Source organism: Otolemur garnettii, unplaced genomic scaffold (assembly GCF_000181295.1).
Source record: "Otolemur garnettii isolate 467f Iridium unplaced genomic scaffold, OtoGar3 scaffold00053, whole genome shotgun sequence".
Taxonomy (NCBI): domain Eukaryota; kingdom Metazoa; phylum Chordata; class Mammalia; order Primates; family Galagidae; genus Otolemur; species Otolemur garnettii.
The window spans coordinates 9,029,095-9,039,115 of record NW_003852448.1 but is presented as its reverse complement, the minus strand read 5'-3'; the positions used below and the strand labels follow the sequence as shown (position 1 = coordinate 9,039,115).

Genomic DNA, 10,021 nt, shown 5'->3' with positions numbered 1-10,021 from the left:
AGGCAATTCTCTTGCCTCAGCCTCCTGAGTAGCTGGGACTACAGGCGCCTGGCTTTTTTTTTTTTTGCAGTTTGGCTGGGGTCGGGTTTAAACCCACCACCCTCGGTATATGGGGCCAGTGCCGTACCCACTGAGCCACAGGCGCCACCCCACAGCTCACATCTTTCATACCAAAACAAGACAAAGACAGGCCGAGAAAACTGCAGATTTGTCTCACTCATGACAAAGACTCAAAAATCTTAAGCAAAATAATTAAGGAACAAAATCCATAATGTACATAAAGGATCATGCAAGTTTGGTTCAACATTAGAAAATAACACTTGTCACCTTAACAGGTTAAGGAGAAAAACCACATAATCCCTCAATAGACACCAAGAGAAAAATTATATTAAATTCAACAGTCATTACTATTAGAAGCACCTAGCCAAACAGAAATATAGGAAATGTCTTTACCAATTATGCTACATATATATTTATTTGTATTTAGCAAATACATGTAACACTCAAGCTAAAAAGTTAAAAAAAATTCTCTTTAAAATTATGAATCAATAGGATACCTATTAATCACTGCTTCTATTTAAGAATTTTCCTAGGAGTTCTCAGCCAGTACAATAAAACAAGAGAAAAACAAACTATAAAGATTTGAAAGAAAAAACAAACAAAAAAAATCCTATTACTCATAGATAGTATGATCAACTAACTTTGCAGGAGAATCACAAGACAATTATTAGAAAAGTTAATAGTATCAGTGAGAATTTTAGCAAGATTGCTCGATAGAAATATCAGTAAGTGAAAAATAGCTTTATGTACTATTAAGATTTTTTAGGGAGTCTATCAACTACCCTCTTTTCTTCTCTGTCACAGATCTTACCAGAGAAATAAAAAAGCAAGAAGGGTGAGGCTAAGCTATTTTTATTACTGATAATTTAGGATGTAGCTTTTATCTGTGGGCAGGAGGGACTCTTCAATACTAGCCCTAGAATCAGGAAGTTACCCAGCAGACCAGGGTAGAAAGAGCCTGAATCTAGCAGAGACCATGTGCAGGCTGGAGGCAGCCAGCTGCTGGACTGCACTAGGCCACCTGTTGTTCCCAAACTCTCCAGTGTGTGTCACTTCCCTCCACCAGGGGTGGGTGCTCTTTGCACACTCTCTCTTCCCAGGGCACAGTGGAAGAAGAGCCTTCGGAGAGGGATGTTCCCTGCCCTCACCCCCAGACATATCAGCAGCAAACAGAAAACGCAAGTTAGAAAAAGATACCACCAACAATTGTGATTTAAAAAAATATAAGGAACCCAGGATCATATCTAACAAAAAAATGTCCAAAAGGGCAGCGCCTGTGGCTCAGTGAGAAGGGCGTTGGCCCCATATACCAAGGGTGGCGGGTTCAAATTTGGTCCCGGCCAAACTGCAACACCACCACCACCACCAACAACAAAATAGCCGCGGGTTGTGGTGGGTGCCTGTAGTCCCAGCTACTGAGGAGGCTGAGGTAAGAGAATTGCCTAAGCCCAAGAGCTGGAGGTTGCTGTGAGCTGTGACGTCATAGCACTCTACTGAGGGTGACAAAGTGAGACTCTATCTCTAAAAACAAAACAAAACAAACAAACAAAATGTCCAAGATGTTTTTAGAAGAAAATTACAAAACTTTACTGAGACATTACTGACAAGCCACATGGAGGGACTTAAGAGGTTCACAGCTAAACATAACTCATATAATAAACAGGACCCTTCTCTGCAGGATATCTGAACTGAACGCAATTCCAACCATGACCGCAGGTGGATTTTTCGTGGGACTTGATAAGGTGATTTTAAAGTTTAGTTGAAATAGCAAAGCGAAAGAAAAGCCAGAGTGCCAGTGAAAAGAACCGGGGCATCTACCTCACATAACCACAAAACTCCAGTCTCAATGGATTAAGAACTTGAATGTGAAAGACAAAATTTATAAACTTTTTTTTTCTTTGAGACAGAGTCTCAAGCTGTTGCTCTGGGTAGAGTGCCATGGAGACATCAAAGCTCACAGCAACCTCCAACTCCTGGACTCAAGTGATACTCTTTTCTGTTTTTTTTTTTTTTTTTTTTTGTATTTTTAGTAGAGATGGGGTCTTGCTCTGGTTCAAGCTGGTCCTGAACCTCTGAGCTCAAGCAATCTACCTGCCTTGGCCTCCCAGAGTGCTAGGATTACAGGTGTAAACCACTGTGTCCCACCAAAATTTACAAACTTTTAGTAGGAAATACATAATGGTATATGACAACCTGGAAGGAGGTAAAAATCTCTTAATTGTTTAAGACACAAAAAGGACAAACCATAAGTGAAAAGACTAGTAAATCCAAGTATATTATAATGAAAAACATCTGTTCTCTAAAATATTCCATGAATAGAGGAGACAGCAAATGCATATAACTGACAAAAAGCTTAAGATTCATCATACTGGATTAGAGTCTACTGCTACAAAAAAGATTAATATTTAGAATATGTAAAGAATGGCTCACAAATCAATGAATACAGGAAAAACAACTTAAAAGAAAATTTGGCAAAAGATATAACCAGGCATTTCACAGAAGAGGAAAGACATACGGCCCATAAATACAATCTCATTAATGGGAAAATTCAAGTTTTAAATCACAAATTTTAAACCATTTCACTCTACCACATAGGCAGAAATGAAAACGGCACTTTTAAGGCAGGTGATAAGGGGGTATGATAGGAGCCCCCACCCCCAGGGGCTTCCTAGACTGGGATCCCCACCTGTGACCTGGAAAGGTCGACTATGCCTCTTTCCTGAGACCCAGCACTTCCACTCCCAAGTCCACACCTAGACAAACTTTTATACATACGTAAGAATTTCCATAATAGCACTGTTCCTAAAAGGAAGAAAAATTAAAAACAACACAAATATCCCCCAACAGAAGGAAGAAATACATTGTGTTACAGTTATAAAATAGAAAACTATGTAGTGGTCACAGTCATGAAAATGAAGGAGCCACAGCTACATTACAGCAACCGGGTGAGTCTCAAAAGCAATGCCACGTGAGAACAGCAAGTTAAAGAAAAATATATGTGGTAAGACTTCATTCAGAAAAAGTTCAAAAACAGCTAAAATTAAACATTATTATTTGGAAATAAATGCATAGGGTACAAAAAGTAAAGAAATGTAAGGTAATGATTACCTCTGTTTCTGAATTTTCTGTTTATCTGTGAGAGGAAGGAAGGGGATGGTGACTGAGGAGGGACAGGGGTCCTGGCAGGTTCAGGCTGTGATCTGTCTCTTATGCTGGGTATTGGAAAATGGGTGTTTACTATCATTCTCTAAACTTTGCACGAATTTTATCCTGTATGCATTTTGTTTACTATTATATACAATACACAGTAACAATGTTTTAAAAGAAATAAAACACAATATTTAGAAAGTAAAAAAAAACAAAACAAAAAAACAACCAGCAATTGATACAAGCTAGCATTTGTTCACAATAAAGACTTTGGGCTAGCCAGAGTAGAAGGACACTTCTTTAAATGAAGAGTATTAAAGAAGTCTTTATCATATTTAAGGATGAAATTCTATCTTATCCATAGATAAGGATGCCAACTATCATTACTCCTATTCAGCGCTGTCTTAGCCACCCTGCTACATAAGAAAAATAAAGCTATAAAATTTTTAAAAGAGAAGATAACTTTTATGTTATTTGTGGAGGATATAATTGTATAGATAAAAACACCCAAAAGAATCTAAAGAGACAAATCATTATACTTAATAAGAGCAAAATTTTTCTTTTACTAAACAAAAGCCAATAGCATACCTGTACACCTGCAATGACTGTTTAAAACATGTAATTAGAAAAAAACCCATTTACAATAAAAACAACCATGAGGAAAAATTGTAAAACCTTATTCAAATACACAGAGTGAGTGTTCCTGGAGCTAGAAAAGCTCAATGTTGTAATGAGGGCAATTGTCCAGAAATTATAAAGTAAATGCAATTCCAATCAAACTTCTAATAAAATTTTCTTGAGAACCTGACATAAAGATTCTGAAATTCATGTGGAAGAGCAAAAGTCCAAGAATAGTCAAGAGAATTTCTGAAGAACAAGCAGAGAAGGATTGATAACAAGGCTTATTTGGAAGCTGAAGGAGTGCAGTGGAAAACGCAGAGACCAAGAAACAGAATAAGAGCCCAAGACAACCTGCACTCATGGAAACCTGGGTCATGAAAGGCTCCTGTTACAAACCAGTGAAGAAAAGACAAAATATTCAGCAAACTTTGTTGAAAATTAGACATCCTTGTGGGGGAAACTTAAACCTTTCCTTGCAACCTATGCTAATATTAATTCTTGATTGTTAAAGGCAAATTTGAAAAGCACCATGAGATGGTGAGAGTTGGGCACACAGAAAGGAGAGGGCTGTGCTGAGGGCACTTTAACACTGAGTCCCCCAAGACCAATAGGAACCAGCAAGAAAAGAGTGGTGGGGTGGGGAAACCAGGAGGGCCATAAGATGGGACTCAGCTGGGCATGGTGCCTCACGCCTATAATCCCAGCACTCTGGGAGGCTGAAACAGGAGGATCACTTGAGGGCAGGAGTTCAAGACCAGTCTGAGAAATATATTGAGACCCCTGTTTTTACAAAAAAAAATTAAAAATATTAGCTGGGTATGGTGGTCTACTCCTGTAGTCCCAGCTACTCGGGAGGCTGAGGCAGGATTCCTTGAGCCCAGGACTTTGAGGTTGCTGTGAGCTATGATCATGCCATTGCACTCCAGCCTGGGCAACAGAGTGCAACCCTGTCTCTTAAAAAAAAAAAAAAAAATATATATATATATATATATATATATGTATACACACACACACACACACACACACACACACGAAAGTGACACTAGGAGAGAGTGTTACAAACAGGCCAAGAAAGAAAATACACCTGTTAGCAGCACGGGGGTCACTAGTGACTGCGATGAGAAGGATTTTAGCGGAAGGGGATTAACACAGAGTGGGAAGGGGACTGGGAAACAGAAACAGAGATGGTGCCCCATGGAGTGTGTCACAGGAAAGCAGAGGAGTGGGGAAGTGGCTGGAGGGTGTAGGGTTGAGGCAGGATTGTCCGGGTTGCCTGGAAGATGTCAGAAGACAGAACAGGTGGGGATCTAGCGCGGGTGGAAGGGGCTTCTGACTGGAGGACTGACAGTTCAGCAGCCACAGGACCCAGGACAGAGCAGTGGGCACAGGAGAAGGCTGGTGGGCCAGGGAGGGCTATGAGCATAGTGTGCTTCTTTTAATTAAAAACAGTTTTTTTAAAGTATGGAAACCACTCTCAGTTTGTGGGCCACGCAGAAACAGATAGGCTGGGTTTGGCCCTTGGGACAGAGTTTGCCTAATGCTGGGCTAGGGAGGTAGCTGAGGAGCTGCAGTCACCACAGGGCAGAGCCTACTGAAGCCACTGGTCATGAATGTCAGGACACAGTGTGGCTCGTGGGGTTTTCTCCAGCCACACACAGCTGCGCGGGTGCAGCCACAGAACAGGCAGGCAGATTTCACTAGGAGGGATGGCAGGAGTTGAGTGTGAGAGGTGAAGACTTGTTATGCAGTCATGGGGATGGCCATGGGGGAAGGTGGAGGGGGCATAGGACTGTGTGTGGATGTTGCCATCACCAAGAGTGAGGGCAGGAAGAATGGGGGGGGGGAGTCCTCAGAGGTCTGCAGAGGGCAGGAGAAAGAGGGCTGAGACCCACAGGCGGGGTTCCTGGAGCGTAGGGAGTGAGACTGACATGGTGGCAATACCAAGAAACAAGGATACACTCCCCACAGGTCTGGTGGCTTAGAGGACATGGAGAAGAGGAAGGCAGCATGCAGGGAGTTCACTGAAGGGCTCTGTCTGAGCAGGAAGGGGCAGGAACACTTAGGACCTAGCGGGTCGGGTGCTGGGTCCCACCAAGTTCAGTGGAGGGATTTGTAGGAGGTGAAGAGAAGGGGAGCTGGGGTCTGACAAGGGCACGGGCCAAGCCAATGGGGGTGAGGGACAAGCTGTGAGTTGGCTGCTTGGTCCAGAGAGGACAAGGACAAAAGTCACATGGGATTCCTGCTGATGAGCTCAAGGTGGAAAGTGGGTTAGTGAGTGCTGGGGGTGGTGGTGGGGTCTCACCAATGGCCAGTGCATTTCTGAGTGTGAAGGGGTGGAAGCCAGGGAAGCTTCCACACACACATTACAAACAATAAAACCCACTCAGCACAGACCACCACCACGGGTAAGAAGCTGGAAGCCACCCTTTCCATCCAGACAGTGTCTGTTCTCGGTCTCTTTCTATCCTCTGCTTCCAGCCCTGTCCTTAGCACCCAGAAGATTCTCAAAATACATCTGCTGAACCAAGTGCATTAGTGAATGCTGGCAATGTGGTCAGCTCCGCGCATGCTTCTGCCCTTGGTGAAGTGAGAGATCTAACTGAGATCAAACAGCAAACATGGAAGACACATTCAATTCTGAGTAAGTAGGGTCAAAAAAAAGGGAAACCCAAGGCTGGTGACATAGTCAAGGGGGGGTCTTCTGCAGGAATCAGGGGACAAGCCTGGCAGAGACAGTCTCCCTGGTCAAATGACCCAGCAAAGTCCTCACTTCAGGAATTTGGTTTTCCAAGGGTATTGACTGGCCCCAGGAAAACCTGAGACACTGACATCTGGTATCCAGATCACCTGTTAAATAAATCTGTGCTTCTAATCCTATTGAACCCCAAGACTAACTGATGGGTTTACATTCTGCAACTACTAATGGAGTTAACTGAAATTTGGTTCTTAGATGAAGGCAAGGCTGACTCTGCATATCTATGAATTAATTTTGCTTTCAATGCACAGTTGACCCTTGAACAACTTGAGTTTGAACTGTGCCAGTCTACGTATACGTGGATTTTCTTCTGCCTCTGCTACCCCTGAGATGGAAGACCAATCCTCCTGTCCTTCCTCCTCCTCAGCATACTCAATGTGAAGATGACAAGAATGGAGACCTGTATGATGATCCACTTGCACTTAACGATAGCAAATATATTTTCTCTTATGATTTACTTAATATTTTCTTTTCTCTAGCTTAATTTATTGTAAGAATATATGCACAGTACATAATGCATAGATTATACAAAGTAAATGTTAATAGAGTGTTTATGTCATTGGCAAAGCTTCCAGTCAATAGCAGGCTATTAGTAGTTAAGTTTTGGGGGCGTCAAAAGTTATAGTAAACTTCTGCTTGCATGGGGGGCTGGTGCTCCAACCCCTATGCTGTTGAAGAGTCAATAATTTTCCTACCTGCCTTCTCAGTGCCTACCTCTTTCTTCCCCTAATTCTGTGCCACTGGTTCTCTTTCCTAAAAGACTAGGTTGACTCTCTCCTTCCCTGATGGAGAATATCCGTTTCTAGAATATTAGCTGAATAGGTTAGATAGGTTATAACTCAACTATAAAAAATGTAGACTTAAAACATGTTAAGGTTGATATTTCTCCTTGGCTGTTTCTGGAAAGATCATACCTTCCCTGGCCCTTACTTTTCTGTTTCCAGCTGATCACCTGCCATCTCCCAGGACTTCTAGTCCCTCACCTGGACTTGGGTCCACAGGAACATCTGGGATCTTGGGGCCAGTGCGACGCCAGCTGCATGGCTCCTTGCCTTGCTCAATCTGGGAGAGGACCTCGGGCTTGGAGATGGCATAGTCTGAGGAAAGACAGAAAGGTTGGCTTTTGCCATGCCCGTCAGAGTGGGAACAGTCAGCCTGGAAAACCAAGAGTGGTCTAGGAACTGGATTTCTCAATTGATACAGAGCAGTGGCTCTCAACCAGTCAACTTTGCTCTACATGGGACATTTGGCAAATTCTGGAGACAATTTTGATTGTTGTGACTATGGGTAGAGGAAAGGCACTACTGGCACCTGATGGGTCGCTCCCAGGGACACTGCTGAGCATCCTACAACACAGGATAGCCCCTACGACAAAGAGTCATCTGGTCCAAAAGGTCAGTGCTGGGGTTAAGAAACTGGGATAGAGGTCCACAGCATGAAGCAGCTCAGTTCCCACATTAGAACCTAACAGGAGTGTGCACCTGCTCCCGTCCTCATTAAACATGCCTTATTACCCTCAGCTCTGGAGTCACACAAACACCATCAGGAAGAAGAAACCAGCCCAGGAAGAAACAGAGTCCAGGCCCCTCCTGGGAAGTACAGATGAGAAGAGAGAGCAGCAGTAGCCCCAGGGTCTGGGGGAAGCAAAACTTTGGGGCATGAAGAAAATGTTTGCTGCAAGCACAGTCTGCCTGCGTTCTCCCCTGACCCCAAGGCATGCCACTGTGAAGGCTACACATCTCTGCAAGAGAAGGCTGAAAGAAAGTCTTTCTCAAATGTGGGGTTGATCATTTACTGGGTATGGGAGTAGTAGGAGCCTTCTCCACTCCAAATCTCAGCAAGAACAGAAAGGCCCATACTCAGGCCTAGTTAGGAGAGGGGCACTCCATGACCCTCAAAGCCCAGGGAGGAGGGAGCTTCAGACTTCACTGCCCAGGACCCATCTTTTGCAGGAGGAAAAGATAATTCCTTCCAAGGTCAACATTTCTTGTGATTTATACATCACTCAGATCAAAACAACCCTGAACAGAAAGAGGTTTGAGGGCTTACAAATTCCCATTTAACAGAGAAACAAGTGCCAGGCCTTACCTAGGGAGACCAGCGTCTCATAGTTGCCCCTCATCACGTGCTTGTAGAGCTCCTTCTGCCAATCCTCCAGCTTGCCCCACTCCTGCTCGGAGAAATACACGGCCACGTCATCAAAGGTCACGGGCACCTAGAACCACAAGTGTTGCACGCGCTCACCCACATGCTCACAGGTCCAGCCTTTGGGGTTCCCCCAGCGCAGGGTGTCCCAGGACTACCTTGGGGGCCTCCCCCTTGTTGCCTGGGGGCAGCCGCAGGATCCAGAAGTTCCTGTTGCGCAGTAGGTTCTCCACGTTCTCCAGCCGCCTCTGCAGCAGCCCGTACTCCTGCAGCAGGGTCCCCAGCACGGCCCACTTGCCCTCCAGCTGGTTGCCAAACTCCACAGCCGTCTTCTCGCAGTCAGCCAGCTTCTTTTCAGCCATCCCGGTTCGACCTTCTAGGGAAAGCAAGCGGGCAGCCTGCGATTCAATCTTCCTTTCCATGGCCTGAATTGTAGCTGCCATTGTCCACGGAGAAATCTTTCAGAATAAGAGAGAGAAACTCACATCATTTATTCCACCCAATGTATTCCTTGAGCCTATCTCCCCTAGGCATAGGGGAGCTGGGCTGGGAGTGGGGAACCCTGTATGTGGACAGTGGGATTATCCTGTTACCATAGGCCAGAGCTCAATGTGGCAACCACCTCCTCAGGGTATCTTAGACCTGGCCTCTCCTCCAGGCCTCTGCAGTGTGCTGTGCAGATGACCATCATGGCTGCCCACCCAGTACAGTAACTGCCTGCATGCGTGCCCCCACACTGTGGGCTCCTGAAGGTGGTATTGCATGTTTTCACAGCATAGTGCTTGACACATAGCAGGCGCTCAGTGCAATGTGGCTACATAACAGTGACTGAGCATTGCTGGGGCATTTTAGTGGAGAAATGGTAAACTGCAGATTTACTAGAGCTTAGCCTGCACCTCCCAACACGATTACACAGGAACTGTCTACTGGTGATGACCTAGCAAAAAAAACAGCTGGTTCACTGAAACAGCACAAACAAGGGTATTGCTCAATTTCTTTTTTTTATAAAGCATCTCATGTCCCCTTTTAATAAGCATAAAAATCTAATGGCCAATTCTCCTTCACCCTGGACAATCTGACTTTATCCCTTCCCCAACTGCCCCTCCCCCACAAACTAAAACCACCATCACTGCAAATCCCCACTAGATAAGAGTTAGATTTTTTGACACAGCCAAAGCCCTCTAAGATTCTGATCTCCTCTCTCTCCCAATTTTCACTCCTCCCAAGGTAAAAATGATATTCCCAGACATTTTTGTAGCTGCACCAGGATCAGTGACACACCATTTTTATCTC

General features: G+C 44.4%; 1 protein-coding gene across 1 annotated transcript in view; it reads right to left on the bottom strand.

The window, feature by feature from the left end:
- ZNF746 (zinc finger protein 746) overlaps positions 1 to 9,181 on the bottom strand; it is a 19,711-nt gene extending 10,530 nt beyond the window's left edge. The window contains 3 exon segments of the mRNA XM_023514462.1: positions 7,567 to 7,680; positions 8,672 to 8,798; positions 8,887 to 9,181. Coding sequence (XP_023370230.1) covers positions 7,567 to 7,680; positions 8,672 to 8,798; positions 8,887 to 9,171 — 526 coding nt within the window. The 5' untranslated portion in view covers positions 9,172 to 9,181.
- Positions 9,182 to 10,021: the final 840 nt, after the last annotated feature.